We start from the raw sequence: 18,375 nt of genomic DNA, 5'->3' as shown, positions 1-18,375 counted from the left end.
TGGTAATGTAATCATTACAGGAGTTAAGAAGCAATGGCAAAATAAAATAAAGAGAAGTTGGCATTATCTTAAGTCACCACTCTATTTACTGCCGTTCATTTCGTCAGCGGCGGTGACTTCTACTTTAATCTAAATTAAATAAAATACTAGCTTTTCCATTGACTTGTCATTGATCAACTTTGTACACAACGAGCGCACACACACCGACTCACACAAGAAGAGAGGTGACTTATTTCAGGATAAGGCCGAGAAGTTCAAGAGAGAGAGTGGTACAACATGTACAAAGAGACAGAGGGCAGGGGGATCGAGATGTAGAACGTTTATTTTCATCCTATTGAACTGAAGCAAGACGTAGTCCAGTGGAACAGCTCGACGAGGCAGAGACAGTGATTGAAGCTAATTTGGTCTACGTGTCAGTGTACTTTATACCCTCCTAGTAGTCTTAGGCCTCTATTAATGCCTAGCAGTTAGGCCTAAACAAATAGTGTTTCAGAGATGCCAAGTTCAAAGACCAGCTATGCGTGAGATTTTCTGTGAATCTGAGTGAGATCATAGACATTGTGTACAATGTATATGGGAACAGGCTGTGATAGTTGCGTGAGACAGAGATTTGAGGGGATGATCATGAGTCCAAAATGCGTGAGACTTGGTAGCTCTGGTGTTTAGCATCTGAGCTCACCTGCATTCTTTTACCAAAGCAGACTCCTTGCATTTTGTTTCAATTTCATTTTATAAAAAAGGGAAATGTCATTATTTTTTTTCAGTTAGGAGAGAAAATGATGACTTGAAAATAAAATCCTAGCGGCCAATTTGGAAAGATCAATTTCCTCGTAAATTGTGTTTAAGAAATTGGTCAGTCAGCGATTTTGAAAGAAAAAAAGGGCATCCCCTTTGTTTGAAATGGCAGGAAGGATGCTTAAGATTTTTTTTTTTTACTTTGCCTAACACATTTATTTTGTTTGTCTTTACAGTAAACATCACCGTTGTTCAAGGGACACCGGTGCTCGTCCAGCCCCCATCCTACCCCAACCCGTATCCTGCTCTTGAGAACAGTTACTGGGCTATCACCACGGAGGACCCTGACCTCATCATCGGATACACTTTCATCGATTTCGAATTTAGACTAGGAGCCGTCTTGAACTTTGAAAATGGAACAGATCTGAGTCACCCCGTGAACGATTTGACGAGTTACTATTACCGCTCCCAACCAGAAGGTTTCTTTGCTCTACAAACCAATGAGGTGTTTATGTTCTTCTATCCCGGAAAGTACCCCGGAGGGCGTGGCTTCCAAATTGAACTCAATGCTATTGAACCGTCCAGTGAGTAATGTTGGTCTCGAAGTCAATGTTCTTGTAGATTCCATGGGCAGTGCTCTACTAGAAGATAACTTTATGTAGCTATGCTTTGATAAACCTGGGCTCCGTAGCACAAAGGTTAGCGATTAATCGTCCACCTTATATTATGATTGATTGTTTGTGATGAATTATTTTTGTTTTCTTTTCATAATCGGGTGTGAAATGATTTGTCTAATGATATACAAAAGGTACACTAAAAAACATTTTTCAATTTTTGAGAAAGTGAAATTTCATTGATTTTTTTACCATTCACTTTGTAGAATTGCTGCTTGCATATGACGTCACAAATCCAATGATTGAAATTCTAATAACTTGTCAATTCTTTGATGGATTTTTCTCAAACCTTTGGCAATATTTTGTATTATTTTTCTGCTATTTCGACAATAAACTTTCTCCTTTAACTGTCCATATCTGAATGTGTTATACTTGATTCCTTCAATAGCTTTCACACCAGCACCTTGCGCAGATGGACAATTCCAATGCGCCAGCGATGGAGAATGTATTCCCGGCTACTGGCTGTGTGATTATTTTGTTGATTGCGCAGATGAATCAGACGAGGATTTCCAAGTTTGCGCCAATCTGCCGCCTCCAGGTATGTATGGTGTTGATGGTGAGTGGGAAGATCGTGGTGGTGGTGGTATTGAAGATGATGATGTCAACTGTGCATACAGGTGTTGTACCAACTGATTATGATGGGAATGGTACCCTTGTTGTAAATGATAGTGATAATCATGATGATGATAGTGGTGTTGATGCTCTTGCTTGTGATGAACATTATGATTGATGATGATGGTGATGATGATGATGATGATGATGGTAATGATGATGATGGTAATGATGATGATGATGGATGATGATGACGGTAATGATGGTGATGATGACAGTAATGATGATGATGATGGATGATGATGATAATGATGACGGTAATGATGATGGATGATGATGACGGTAATGATGATGATGATGACGGTATATGATGATGATGATGGATGATGTTGATGGTAATGATGATGATGACGGTAATGATGATGATGACGGATGATGTTGACGGTAATGATGATGAAGATGATGATGATGATGATGATGACGGTAATGATGATGGTGAATGTAATGATGATGGATGATGATGACGGTAATGATGATGATGACGGTGGTGATGATGATGACGGTAATGATGACGGTAATGATGATGATGATGGATGATGATGACGGTAATGATGATGATGATGGATGATGATGACAGTAATGATGATGGATGATGATGATGACGGTAATGATGATGACGGTAATGATGATGATGATGATGGATGATGTTGACGGTAATAATGATGAAGACAGTAATGATGATGATGATGACGGTAATGATGATGATGATGGATGATGATGATGATGACAGTAATGATGATGATGACAGTAATGATGATGATGATGACGGTAATGATGATGATGATGGATGATGATGATGATGACAGTAATGATGATGATGACAGTAATGATGATGATGGATGATGATGACGGTAATGATGATGATGATGGATGATGTTGACGGTAATGATGATCATGATGATTGATGATGACGGTAATGATGATCATGATGATCATATGATGAGGATGATAATGGCAATGATAATTATGATGATGATGGTGATACGGATGGTGGTGATGATGATTAGGCTAATGTAATGATTTCAGGATGAGAAGGATAGTCATTGATGATGGTGATTATAACCATTTGCATGATGAATAAGGTACTTGTAATATGAATGACGTTGATAATATTGATGATAATCGTTTACAAAATGGAGACGTTAAAGAGACAAAATATGGAAATTGTATTATTATTTCCCTTTATCAGGAGAGTGTGTGGAAGGGAACCATCAGTACCAATGCAGCGACGGTTCGTGCATCCACAATGCCTGGAAATGTGATTGGTATGAAGACTGCCTCGGAGGAGAGGATGAGTTAAACTGTGAGTTCTTTTTAATTTTATTTCTCTCCCATCATGGGTGATGATAATCTCCGCCTTCTAAGGCAAGAGCCGTGGAGAGTTGTGTCATGTGGTAGAAGGAACCCATGAATATAATGATTCATCCAGTAATATTGAATTTGTTAAATCAGTTATGAATCTTGTACGAGAAATGATAAAAAAATTAAGTAAATACTTACAATTCTACGCGGTTGAAGGATTTGCAGGGTAACTTTCTGACATGAAGGCTGCATTTATGGTCTCCATGTGATAATGATAATACAAATGAGGATGATGATAATGGTGTTGATGATTGGTGATAATATTAATGATGATAATAATACTAGTAATCATGATGATAATGATGGTGATGATGGTGATGATTATGATAAATTGATGATAGTGATGATAATAATGATGATGATGACTATGATGGTGATGATGATGATGGTGCTGCTAATGAATTGATAATAATGATAATTATAATAGTGATGATGAATTGATAATAATGATAATTATTAATGATGATGGTGATGAGGATGATGAGGACGATGATGATGATGAGGATGATGAGGATGACGATGACAAAGATGTTAAACTATCATTTCTCCTGTGTAAATTCCAAACAATTGTTTTGTTATCCTAGGCCCTGCATCAAAGGCTTCCTCAACGGATGGTACAATTGATTTAAATGAATGATTGCCCACAAAAAATGCAAATGTATTCATGAAAATCATTGATAACATTTGTGTAACAGGATCCAAATTATTTCTCTTTCAGGCTGTGACCAAAGTAATACATTTCAATGTGGACCCAACGACAGGTGCATTCCAGACTTCTGGGTCTGCAACTGGTTCATTGACTGTGAAAACGGGGCAGATGAAACATCATGTGGGGGGCCAGACTCTACAGGTAGGTATATATTGTATATTAATGGTAAACGGCTGATTGGTCTACATCCTCATCGTCTCCATTCCATTTGGTAGCGCGCGATACTGGCAACGGTCCGACAGCCCCAGACCAGTAAAAAGTGCCGACGGGCCAGTAACTTTTACAGACAAAGCCAGATTTACTGGTCCGACATGACCAGTAAAAAACTTACCAAACTGATACAAATGATATATGTGCATTGTGGAAAAATGAAAAGAAACTAGTGATACTGGAACTTTCTGACCCTTTTGAAACCAACACAGAAAAAACACATGAATATAAAGAAAGAAAATACGCCCCACTCATTTCTGACATTGAATCAAACAGCTACTCAGTAAAATCCTTTCCAATTGAGGTGGGATCAAGAGGCTACATTACCCCGGATAACACAAAACGACTTAAAATGCTTTTAAATGAATTTGGCAAACCAACCCCTTACAAAATTTTCAGAGACAACCTTTCTAAATTGGCAGTGACATCATCTTTTGTAATATACTACTCAAAAAATAACGTCCAATGGGAAAATCAGATTCCTCTGCGTACATAGTGTAAAGTTGTACATATCAATTCAGAGTGTAATCATGCTAATAATGCATGAGTCCACATACGTCATGGTCTTATTTTTTTTCAATGTTTGGTTTTTATCTAAAATGATTTTATCTACACGCCTATAATTACTTTAATTACAAACCAACTTGATGATTAACAGTTTATTATACTTTCACCGAATGTTCCATCTTATTTGGTATAACTGTAACATTATGTTAATCTGCCCTGCTTGTGTCAGTAATGTGACCATGTCCTGGGCTCTCTTTTATTCTGTAAATGTATATGTATTGTTGTCATTCTTACACTGTTCCTTTATTGCTTTTCGCACAATAAAGTGATGCAAAACAATTCTCCTCTTTTGTAAATGATAGAAATTGCTCTGGCATCTTAAAAAATGGGCCCCCAAAATTGAGAAATGGCTCTCATTAATCACATGTATGTTGTGTGTGTGTACTGTTTATTTGTGTACTTTTATTATGGGGGTGGGGCAATTCAATCAGTAAAAGACATGTAATTAAACTCAAGTCTATTTTCATGTTTTTCTTTATTTTAGGGGACCAGTGAATTTTAGGTTCTGACCAGTAAAATATGAAAAACTGGGTAACTACTGGTCCCACATGAACAGGTTGGACCAGTAGAAAAAAAGGGTTAGTGTGGACTGTGGAGCCCTGCATTTGGTCTAATTACCATTTATCAATATCATTTTTTTTCTAAATTCCAGTTAGGCTTTATCTCTTTCGTGTAATGTCTTGTTGGTTGAACACCTTTTAGTCTATTTGGTCAGCCTAGCTTTAATAGCCGAGTAATGTAGGATTGTTTTGAGAACCTAATAGTGGATGTGTGCACTGCTTCAATGGTTCCATGATATTTGCTCTAGCGACAAGTGCTCAAAAAATGAGAATTGGGCCACCAAAATTCTTTAAGAGCCAACACTTGGTGGCCTGCTTGGGCTACCAAAGTTTTGACAAATGTTTTCTATTGTATCAGGCCACTAAATTTGGTTTGCGGGCCACCAAAATGATGAAATTGATGATTTTGGTGGACCAACCGGGCCACCAAGAAAAAATATTAGTGTGGAGCCTTGTCTAGACACACTAATCGAATGACCAACTTCAACCTGGGTTTAAAGATAAATTCCAGTTTTGGTAACGATCTCAAAATGACTTTTTACAGAATCTAATATAATGACCACCCAAGTGTCTGTTTGCATGAATAAAAAATATGTGCCAAAGAGTTCTGGGAGAAATTGTGTAATTGCTGAGAAATAAGCAAAATAAGCTCGGATTCGGTCACTTCCGTCGGGTCTTTATTCCAGCAATAATAATACACTGTCCCACGTGTGCCTATCTGTGTTGGTGATCTTAAGTGTGAACGTTTTTCAGCGTAGATTTCAAGATTCCACAAAGTTCAGTTTATGTAACTGTACCAGATCTAGATCCTCGATGATTTTCTGACAATTAAGCCTGGTTTTACAGACTTTGTCATGAAATCAGCGTTTACTGCAACTACTGGAATTTCTCTTTAACATTATACCCTACCCTAAAGTTTGCTAAACCTAACATAAAACCCTATTGCAATCCTAACCCTACCTCTTAGAGGAAACAAAGCCCAGAGCAATTGTCGCCGGAGCAAATGTTGCAGCCCCATTTCTATATGGAGCGTTGTGGCCCAGTGGATTAGTCTTCGGACTTTGAAACAGAGGGTCGTGGGTTCGAATCCCAGCCATGGCGTAATTTCCTTCAGCAAGAAACTGATCCACGATGTGCTGCACTCGACCCAGGTGAGGTAAATGGGTACCGGTAGGAAGTAATTCCTGAAGAAGCTGTGTGCACTATGAGCGCCTAGCTTAGCCGGGTAATATAGGAGCGCCTTGAGCACCCAACAAGGTGGATATGTGCGCAATATAAATATCCTATATTATTATTACCGTAATATCTTATTGTCTCGTACAGATGCAAGGTTTTTAAGCCCTGGGGAATCTTTTAACTTTACATCGCCCAACTATCCAAATGAATATGGAGCCAATGTGTACTATCTTTTCACCTTCGAGACCAGTCAAAGCTATCGAATTCAGGTAAGGTCAAGTATCAAAGCGCAGTTGAGTATATGCACATAGTAACTGCGCTATATAAATGGACATATTATTATTATAAGGTTTCAAGTTATTATAGGTATCCATTGGCTCAAATTTTAAAAAAAGGGCTAAAATCCCCTCTGGATGTTGGGGGGGGGGGAGAGACCGTTCATCAACATTTGCCATCAGAATACCTGTCAGATTTTTAAGTTATGGTATTGGCTGCCAATGTGTCCTTGATTTTAATTGGCTAGTTGATGCGCAGTGTATTTAATATTGTGCATATTGAGAAAAATTCAGAAAAGTAAATACGAAAAAAAATTCAGAAAAAGAATTGAGAAAAAATATTGCAGCCATGATAAAAAAAATTGTGCAAACAATTTCAAGATACTGCTAGGGACATTAATTTATGGAATGATGGCCTATGGCATAATGTATATGGAATGAATCAGAATGGTGATTCCATTCATTTTTACCCTCTTTTTGAACAACTATATTTTGATTTTCTGATATATTTATCAGAGACACAGGCAGCATTGACAAACTTACAGCTTAGGATTCTAAATCTAAATCAATATGGTTTAATCAATTTATTTGAATACTGCATTCAGATTGATGTCTATCAATATTCCACTGCCGTCGGAGGGTTCACAACTATTGGCGATGGGCTCGATCCGACCAATCGCAACTCGGCTCTTGCCAATTTGAACCACTTTACCCAAGTCCCAACCGCCTCACCAATAAGAATTACGTCGACTTCGTATACACTCTGGCTGGAGATTCATGGAGGCCCGTATGGATTCGATGTGTTGTATGCATCAGCAACCTCAATACCGCTTGGTAAGTGATTGTTTTAAAGGGATGGTCCGGGCTGAAAATATTTATATCTATTAAAAGAGAGTAAAATTCCCAGAGCAAAATGCTGGAAGTTTCATCAAAATTGCATAACAAATAACAAAGTTATTGGATTTTAAAGTTTATTAATATTTTGTGAAAACAGTCATATGCACATCCTCATGAATATTCATTAGGTGGGCTGATGATGTCACATCCCCAATTTTCTTTTTTTTGCTTTTATAAGAAATCATAAATGTTTCATTATTTCATACATGTGTAAATGTGTCAAAATTTTGATTAGATAAGTTACGGCAATGAATAATAATGCACTTAATCAGTTGTTTTATTTCTTGATAGAAAAATTTTGAATAAACCTAATTTCATATAATAAAATACAATTAACAAGTGGGGATATGACATCATCAGCCTCATGAATATTCATGATGACATGCCTAGAACTGTTTCACTGGAATAATGCAAATTAAAATTCAATAACTCATCTCCAGCCTGGACCATCCCTTTAAAGATCTGATAAAATTCAGTCGACTCATTCATTCAAACACCAATATGGATGTATTTTTGTATCAGTATGACAACCATGCTCTCCATAAATATTTGATGAGGTCAGGCATAAGCATTGTGCTTCACCCACACGGTTACAATTCATAATTCTGAAGGTTCGTAATTCCGAAGGTTCTTAATTCCGAAACACGTAAATTGTCAATACCTCGATGTTCGTCAACCCGAAAACGTAAAAGGGTTCGTTAATCCGAACATTTGTAGCATTATTCCGAAGGTTCGATAATTTGAAAACGAAATAAGGTTTGATGTTCCGAAGGTTCGTTGATCCGAAAAACGAAATAAGGTTTGTTGTTCCAAAGGTTCGTTAATCCGAAAACGAAATAAGGTTGGTTAATCATTTCGTTTTCAGACTACCAAACCTTCGGAATTACGAACCTCATTTCGTTTTTGGATTAACGAACATTCGGAATGACAAATCGCTTCGTTTTCGGAGTAACGAACCTTCGGAATAACGAAACCTCGGAATTACAAATGTATGCGCACCCACAACTATACCCTGGACTTGACATTTAATAGTGATTTGAAAGAAACAGAAAGTTCTGTGTGTGCTACTAACTTGTGGAGACTCACATGTCAACCAAAGTTCCAATCAGGATCTTAGCATGAAGACTACATTCACTATACATACATGGTATAGCAATTTTGATTTTGTACAGCCCCATTCTGCTAAATTTAGAAGTAGAAAAAAATTAAGTTGATACTAATAATGCAAAGTATTGCTTTTTTGAATTATTTTAATTATTCATTGTAAGACAAAAGACCTATATGCCAATCGAATTCTATCCTCTGGTGTGTTAAAGGAGAATACCGGTAAATCACTTTGGGCATGTTAGCTTGTATGAGAACAGTCAGAGAAATCAAAGAAAAAAGTCGATGATTTTTTGCGAACAAAAAATTGGACAAACAATAAGAAAGTTACAGGTATTTCAAAGTAGATATCACTGTTGCTATGGAGATCCTTCCATTGGCAATGTGACCATAATATGTGTGATGTCACACATGCATGAACTGGAAAAGGCCCTCCTTTGCTAAAAGTTTTTTTTTTTAATTTATTTTATGAAACGTCTTTTCTCCCATGGAAAGATTATCCCGGCAACTACTCCTGAATTAGGATATATACCCCGGCCCTGAATAACTATATGACAATGTTATTCCGGGCCCCGGAATAATATTACATTTTTCTATAATTTTTTTTGCAATCTAAATCTCGTTTCCCTTCCCCCTCAGGTACCGTTATTCCTACTATCATACCTGGGGTATCCATTGGTAAGTATCACTAGATTGATATTAATTAGCCATATTAGATCAATGTCTTAATATTCTAGATTCTAGAAAATACAAATTTTGAATTTGATTGAAGTAATATCATTATGTTTTCTATTTTTATATAGAATAATCTGCATTTGTTGTGTCACCACTTTTATACACACGGGATTTTCCTTATCATCTTTGGTGTGGGTCTATTTGGGTGTTGGAAATGAGCACTTAAAAATCTTAATATCGTGCATGGATATTTTTCATTATCATCATGTTTTTTTTTAATTATAAGAAACTCGTTTAGTCAAAGCGTAACGAAACTGCACATCAAATAGCAGTACGAGTCCTGAAGTTAATTAAATTCAGTGGCCACATACATAGTCCTTTTCTTGGGTATGAGCTTTAGAATAGTGTGTACATCATTTAGAGAAACTTCTACAATCACGGCAACTTTTAGTAGAAAATGAACATAGTAGAATAAGTAGATCAATACCAATAAACTCCACTGGATCTTTTTCTATCCTCGTAATATAAAAGAGATCCCAATAAGATTTCACGAAGAACATCATTTGATATTCTAACTAGATTTTTAAAATCACATGTACCGGTATTACAATGTTCGTCGTCACAGTTCTGCTATTCATTATTAACACAAGAAATAGATATTTAGTTGTTTGTTTGTTTGTAGTCATATCTATATAATAAAAATTGACTGTTAATTGTGGGGACAGTTAGTTAATTCGATCAATGTTGGATGCTAGAGGAAGATGCACCGTTCAACGAATTATCCCGAGATTTCTTATTCACTTGACACAAAAAAACAACTGTGGCAAACTTAGAACAGTATTCCGTATCATGATTAGACTCTCAAAAATGTTGGGCAACATACTGTCCACACAACAATTGGTTTTAAGCTTTATCCACTTCTGGATAATTTCTAACCAATCGTGTGTGCTTTGGATGAAAACTACACAGTATTGGTTGAACACTACCCAGAGTTGGATAATTGTTTAACCAGTTGTTGTGTGTACAATATTTGAACCCTAAATCTCCCGGGGTATTTAGATTCTTGTCATTCCGGGGGGGGGGCCATTATGGCCCCCCTTAAGATCTCGGCCGCTGATCGCACGAGCGACGCAAAAATTTGCACGCTGGTAGTGTGCGATGTAATCTACAAGGCTCTATGGTAAAATTTTCCAAAATAATGAGATTTTATTTTATATGAATTAATTATGCTAATTTATGCATAAATCATACTTTTTGCTCTAATTCACTAAATAAAGCTCCTAGAATGCTAATTTTTGGTTAAAATTTTCTTTGTGGCATTCTTAACAATCGTAATTCAAAAAAACTTTGGTTTGGAAATAAATTTCCTATGTATTTTATTGTTTTATGAATTTCTTATGTATTTCTTTGTTTTTTGACTTTTTGTTTTTTATTGTTTTTTCAATGGAAATTGTTCCAGACATAATTTCATTTATTGGTTTCTGCAACACTTTTTCATGAACATATTAACAAAGAAAATACAATAGTATACATATAAGTTATAACTGACAAGCAAAACATACAAAAAAAATAATAATAATGCATTTTCTATTAAAACATCGATTATTAGAAGGTTGCAGGGGTTGCCACTATAAGCTGAGCTTGACTGCGTGGCAGAATTCTGATCATAAACAAGGCAAAATTAATCAAGTTTAATCAGTAACAGTAGAAATAATGATACATTTATGAATTTTGGCTAAATACGCAATTTGCATTGGATTTGTACATGAAATCACGTTTATGAGTAATTTTGGGTCTGACATGCACTTGCATAATGTTGCGTAATGTCGTAACCGCGTATCCGGGCGTCACAAATTTGCGCGAGACTTGAATGTAAAAAGTCAGTGAGCTGCGAGGTGAAAAAATTTCGCGCAGCAGATATATCGCGAAAATTGTTGAGGGGGGGGCATTATGGCCCCCCGGGAGAATTAGGGTTAATAGTGCACTGTAACTAATCATTTATTATCATCTGCATACCAAACCTAGGTGATGTGAATATCGAAATGACTGCCACCTTGAATGGAGTTGATTTTATGCCAGAGTTTAATGACCCTTCATCTACTGAATACATGGAGTTTGTGAGCAAGGCAGAAGCCGAGGTAATATATCTGACCCCCCCCCAAAAAAAACCCACCTGTGTGTTTCATTAAGCTTTCGTAAATTACGTACTTTGGCGCAAGACTGTGCTGGAGATAACATTGTTAAACACTTGAAAAACACTGTGTATTTAGAGTGTGTTCACAGTGTTTTCCATAGTGTGTTCATAAAGTGTTCACAGTGAGTTAAAAAGTGCGTTCACAATGTGTTCAGAGCCTCAAAGTATCACATGTTGCATCCACATTATTTTCACAATGTGTTCGGTGTGTTCACATTGTCACAGTGTGTTCGAAGTGTGTGGGATGTTCACAGTGTGTTCACAGTATGTTCACAGTGTGTCCACACAGTGTGTTCACGGTATGTTCACAGTGTGTCCACACAGTGTGTTCATGGTATGTTCACAGTGTGTCCACACAGTGTGTTCACGGTATGTTCACAGTGTGTCCACACAGTGTGTTCATGGTATGTTCACAGTGTGTCCACAATGTGTGTTCACGGTATGTTCACAGTGTGTGATCACATAATGGAACATCTCAAGGTCTGATTCGTACTGTTACACTACCTAAATTTACAATAAAGGTGCTGTTCACACTGTGTCCCATACTGGGAACACTCTCCGAGTCTCTGAGACATTGTGAAACATTGTTATCTTTTTTGAAAGTGTGTTCATGGTACGTTCACAGTGTGTCCACACAGTGTGTTCACGGTATGTTCACAGAGTGTTCATGGTATGTTCACAGTGTGTTCATGGTATGTTCACAGTTCCCACACAGTGTGTTCACGGTATGTTCACAGAGTGTTCATGATATGTTCACAGTGTGTTCATGGTATGTTCACAGTGTGTTCATGGTATGTTCACAGTGTGTTCATGGTATGTTCACAGTGTGTCCACACAGTGTGTTCATGGTATGTTCACAGTGTGTTCATGGTATGTTCACAGTGTGTTCATGGTATGTTCACAGTGTGTCCACACAGTGTGTTCACGGTATGTTCACAGTGTGTCCACACAGTGTGTTCACGGTATGTTCACAGTGTGTCCACACAGTGTGTTCACAGTATGTTCAAAGTGTGTCCACACAGTGTGATCACATAATGGAACATGTCAAGGTCTGATTCATACTGTTACAATACCTAAATTTACAATAAAGGTGCTGTTCACACTGTGTCCCATACTGGGAACACTCTCCGAGTCTCTTAGACATTGTGAAACATTGTTATCTTTCCAGCAGGCATTCTGGCTGCGCTAAAATGATATACTCCAAATGCATCTTGTTGTAAAATGTGGACTGAGCTTAATCGTAAAACCTTAATCAAATCTAGACAAATCAGTTTTTGTTAACTCTTTTCGAACGCGGTAAAGTTTCATCTTCATCTGAGTCCCGTAACACAGAGGTTAGCGATTAATCGTACGCTTGATTTTCACGATTCATTGTACATATTGTAGTCAATGCAATCAATCATTTAAAAATGTTCTATGATCATTGCTAAGCTTTGTGTTACGGACTCCTGGTGGGATTGAAAATGATAGAGAATCTAATTTACCAACCGAAAACGTTCCATTCGTGGCAGATCAAAAAGATGATCATAATAAACCTTAATTCTTTCTTTGAAATTTTTGTTTGATTTTCTGGTTTAATTATTATAGAATATTATTGACAGTGCATATCATTCACTTTGAATTACTCTTTCTGTCAAAATGATTTTTCTTTTTTAAATCACACATTTGTGTCCCCTTTTTCAGATCATGAACGGGCTACAGAATCACCAGATCGGAGGTTACGTAATGAGTGCAAATGTGACCAGCTTGAGGTATTTCTCTCTTGCATTTAAATGACATATACTAATACCCCTTTAAAAGTATATATCATCATAAAACTTCTGCAATAACATATTTGACTGTATACGCGTAGAGGACAGTTTATCCGATATTATCTCAGGTCCTTCTGAGGGGACCTTAAGCCGTTGGTCCTCTGGTTGCTTGCTTACAAGCATTCATGCTTTCTTAGCAATCAGGTAAAAAATCACCACCAATCACCAATCAATATGGGACTATTTGTCCTATATCATATTCCTGAGTCCAATATTAACCACTGATGCTTGGAAAAGGCTTTAAGCTTTGATAACATAGTGTGGCCCGTGCTTTCTACTACTATGTGTCTGCTTGTGCGACTCTCGTAAACATGAAAGGGGTTTTGGAGTTTGATCCTGCACTCCTTTTTAAAGGTCAAGTCCACTCCAGAAAAATGTTGATTTAAATCAATAGAGAAAAGTCAAACAAGAATAACGTTGAAAAGTTCATCAAAATCGGATGTAAAATGAGGAAGTTATGACATTTAAAATTTCGCTTATTTTTCACAAAACAATTATATGAACGATTGTAATTACCCATGTTCATGGAGGAAGAAAACTTATTTCACCGTCCAATGAGGAGAAAATTAAGATATTTCATATTTCATATAATAGAATACAAAAGAAATAGTGAGTGAGTGGCGTCGTCAGTCTTCTCATTTGCATACCGACCAGGTTGTGCATATAGCTGTTTTGTGAGATTTAGCAAAATTTAAAAATGTCATAACTTTCCTATTTTACATCGGATTTTGATGGAATTTTCAATGTTATGCGTCTTGGATTTTTCTCTATTTATTCAAATCAACTTTTTGTTTGGGTGGACTTGTCCTTTAAATGATGTTAGGGAGCACGAGGTAGGGGTTTAAACCCCAAGTACCCCAAGATCCGCTACTGTGTGCTATTGCCACACCGATAAAACCTTCTCCAAACCGACTGATGGTGTGTCATGCAATGGTAAAAATACGTCTTTGTCTGCAGGGAAGCATTTCATCAACGTCTTCTGTCCAGCAGTTTGTCAGATCTGACTTTCTTTGATTCTGATTGGCCAGGAAGCACCGTTGCTATAGAAACTGCCGGAAAAAAATTCCGGCAATTCCTTTCATGAAGTGCTCCCTAGGGGAGCGTTTCATGAAAGGACTTAACAGACGTTTTGGCATCCAATAAGTTCAGTTTTATCCGACACTAACCATAGTAACACTGTACCTGAGCCAATCAAATTCAAGGAAAGTTTTCAGATCTGACAACTTTTCGGACGAAAATGTTGATGAAACTCTCCCCAGGAGTCGGATTTGTTGGTGTGACTGCGGTATATGATTTATCATGATCAACACAGCAATAACTGTGGTGTTAACCAGTGTACATAGAGGACCACACCAGTTATTTTACACCGGTGTTTAATTGGTAGTGTGAGTTTTACACCTATGGGTGTTATTACAACACCTTTTGTTGTTACATTTACACTCTTTGGTGTTATGTTTAATCTCTAGGGTGTAATTTTAACACCTCAGGTGATCCTCTATTAACACCAATTGGTGTCAGTTTTAACACCGCAGTTTTTACAGTGAATGTTTTTCTACTCCCTAGTCCCGGAAGTGTGGTCATGGGTGTAGCAGTCGGTGTATCGGGTGAGATCGGGATGACACTGTCCCAGGAAGCTACAAACACCACATCAGCCTTCGACATTCAGCTAGCAGTAGCGAATCTGGTATCTACCTCCATCAACGATGCTGTTACGACTACTCTTTCAAATAACACTCAACTTGGATCGTCAAATGTTGAGGTTGAAATCTTACGAGGTATAAAATGAATCGTTTTGCGATATCATTAAGGCTGTTTTCTTCAATACCAAATATGATAGGTCTATAGTGATAAACTGGTATAAATCAGGGATTTTAAGAAGTATCACAGACCTTTGAAGTTAGAGGTAATCCATGGGTATTAAAATGTTGTTTCTATAATTGATTAAAGAAATTTGACTGTGATATTCAAATTAAAAAATGTCAAATTATGTCATCACAAAAATTTTAGAGAACCAGTCAAGGCTGGCTATAATCACCATTCTTATTCAGGGGGATGTGCCAATTGAGACACTGCTTTAAGACCGAGGTTTGTGTCATCTTAGTAGACGTATCTTGCAATAGCTTCACCCTCCTTTTCCAAAATGGACATGACGAAATAATTTTGAAGAAATTAATGGATAATAATGAGAATAAAAGAAATATTTTGCTCTTTACACAGTACTTGTTCCAGTTACGGACGGTGACACAGTTCTCCCAAATGAAGTAACACCAGGTGTGTATGGTATCTTAGAAGTTGTATCTTGAAGATTGAAGAATGATCGAACTGGCATCTTTTCTATCGAGATTAATTTTTGTGCCGTTCCGTTCACTCATTCTCTTTGAGTGAAATATTTGATTTACTCCTTTTTTTGTATTCACATATTGTATAGTGTTGGATGTATAAATATTACTAGTGCAATTGTTCGAAGACGTATGTAATTCCTAATAAGCTTACTCCGCTTGCCGATAAATGTTTGATCTTCATATTGTTGATTCTATTTTTATGTTACATACGATTTTCGTTATTGCTTTCCTGTTGTCGTCGACATCATCATCATTATAATCACCTTCATTATTACAATCATCATCATCGTCATGCACCATCATCATCATCATCATCGCCATCATAGTTGTCGTCGTATCATCATCATCGTCACAAATATTAGCACCACCATATCATCATCATCGATCATCATCTTCAATATCCTCGTCATCATCATCCCACCATTATCACCGTCATCATTACCACCATTATCATCTTGATCATCATCACCACCACCACCATTATCATCATCACCATCACCACTATCACCACCACCATCATCATCACCGTCATCATCATTATCATCATCATCATCACCACCACTATCATCATCATCACCACCATCATCATCATCACCATCATTATCATCATCACCATCATTTTCGTCATCATCGTCACAAATATCATCATCATCATCACCAGCAGCACCCACACCATCACCACTACCATCGCAAGACAGTATCACATTCATTATTAATAATCTCGATCACCATCATCATTCTCGTTGTACATTTTACTCTCCCTGTATTCTTGTCATCAGGTGGGCCTTGCGATGACGGTTTTTTCCGCTGCTCTGACGGTCAATGCATCCGTGAATCGTTACGATGTGATTACCGGGATGATTGTTTTACAGGGGAGGATGAGCAACTGTGTGGTGAGTGATATTTATCCATCAAGAAATAAAATGTGAATATTGTATAGATAAATAAATGACGGATATATAAATGGATAGATAGATAGATGGATAAATATATTGACAGACAGAGACAGACAGACAGATAGATAGAGAGATAGATAGATAGATAGATAGAGAGAGAGAGAGAGAGAGATGGATAAATATATTGACAGATAGAGAGAGAGAGAGGCGGATACATGTAGATAGATAGATAGAAAGAAAGATAGATAGATAGATAAATAGATAGAAAGATAGATAGATACATACATACATATGGATAGAAAGATAGATAGATAGATAAATAGGTAGGTAGGTAGATAGATAGATAGATAGATAGAAAGATATATAGAGAGAGAGAAGAAGAGAGAGGAATAAATATATTGACAGAGAGAGAAATAGACAGACAGACAGATAGATAGATAGATAGATGTACAGATAGATATGTACATGTAGATAGATAGATAGATAGATTGATAGATAGATAGATAGATAGAAGGGATGCAATATGTCAAATCCCATGTCCATTCGACTAGATCTATCTACATTGCATTTTTGTAATTCTTCATAATCATATCTCATAAAAAAACTCAGCATCATGTATAATGAATTTTGTATTTCATTTCAATTATTTTTTTTGTGTGTGCAGGAGAGTGCACCAGTGACCAATTTGAATGCGATAACGGCAAATGCATACCGGAGTACTTTGTATGTGATTATTATCCTCAATGCCAATATTTTGAAGATGAGATTGGATGCGGACAAGGGGAGATAGGTAGGCATACTTTGTGATTTATATTAAAGAACAAGTCCACCCCGAAAAAAAAGTTGATTTGAATAAAAAAAGAGAATATCCAACAATCATAACTGTAAATTTCATCAAAATCGGATGTAAAATAAGAAAGTTATGACATTTTAAAGTTTTGCTTAATTTAGTCACACAACAGTTATATGCGCATCCTGGCCAGTATGCAAATTAGGGGACTGATGACATCACGCCCTTCTTTTGTATTTTATTATCTGAAATATGAAATAATCTGATTTTCTCACCCATGTCATTTGAAATCAAGCCTTATTCCTCCCTGAACTTGTGGAATTAACATTGTTTAACATTATGTAGTTCAGTCAAGTTTTACATTATTGTCAATTCTGTATGAATTGAAATATTGTATAATTTAAACAATCAAAAAACAAAAGAAGTAGTGAGTGATGGACATCATAGACTCTCGCATTTGCATATCACTGAGTTGTGCATATACCTGTTTTTTAGAAATTTATGCAAAACTTTAAAATGTCATAATTAACTTTCTTATTTGACATCCGATTTGGATGAAGGGGGTTTTCAGTGTTGTGCTTGTTAGATTTTCTCTATTTATTCAAATCAACATTTTTCTGGGGTGGACTTGACCTTTAACTAATTTGCATTGAACCAATCAGAATGTGTGGATTTTAGTAGCTTTTATGACAATCTTTGGTGAAAACCACTGACAAAGTCAGCGTTAGAATTGTGTTACGATATCTTTGGACTCACAAACACTATACTCAAATTCCAATAGCTATC

General features: G+C 36.7%; 1 protein-coding gene across 1 annotated transcript in view; it reads left to right on the top strand.

Annotated features, from left to right (window-relative positions):
* Nucleotides 1-18,375, top strand: part of LOC121420066 — a 178,447-nt gene that overhangs the window by 69,017 nt on the left and 91,055 nt on the right. Inside the window, exons 24-36 of the mRNA XM_041614594.1 lie at nucleotides 972-1,319; nucleotides 1,798-1,947; nucleotides 3,211-3,324; nucleotides 4,102-4,233; nucleotides 6,753-6,874; nucleotides 7,486-7,714; nucleotides 9,521-9,559; nucleotides 11,582-11,694; nucleotides 13,434-13,501; nucleotides 15,125-15,336; nucleotides 15,779-15,832; nucleotides 16,683-16,796; nucleotides 17,464-17,589. Coding sequence (XP_041470528.1) covers nucleotides 972-1,319; nucleotides 1,798-1,947; nucleotides 3,211-3,324; nucleotides 4,102-4,233; nucleotides 6,753-6,874; nucleotides 7,486-7,714; nucleotides 9,521-9,559; nucleotides 11,582-11,694; nucleotides 13,434-13,501; nucleotides 15,125-15,336; nucleotides 15,779-15,832; nucleotides 16,683-16,796; nucleotides 17,464-17,589 — 1,821 coding nt within the window. The remainder of the gene's footprint in view (nucleotides 1-971; nucleotides 1,320-1,797; nucleotides 1,948-3,210; nucleotides 3,325-4,101; nucleotides 4,234-6,752; nucleotides 6,875-7,485; nucleotides 7,715-9,520; nucleotides 9,560-11,581; nucleotides 11,695-13,433; nucleotides 13,502-15,124; nucleotides 15,337-15,778; nucleotides 15,833-16,682; nucleotides 16,797-17,463; nucleotides 17,590-18,375) is intronic.

Source organism: Lytechinus variegatus, chromosome 8, assembly GCF_018143015.1.
Source record: "Lytechinus variegatus isolate NC3 chromosome 8, Lvar_3.0, whole genome shotgun sequence".
Lineage (NCBI taxonomy): Eukaryota > Metazoa > Echinodermata > Echinoidea > Temnopleuroida > Toxopneustidae > Lytechinus > Lytechinus variegatus.
Note: the sequence above shows the minus strand (reverse complement) of the source record. Positions and strands in the feature narration are given on the sequence as shown.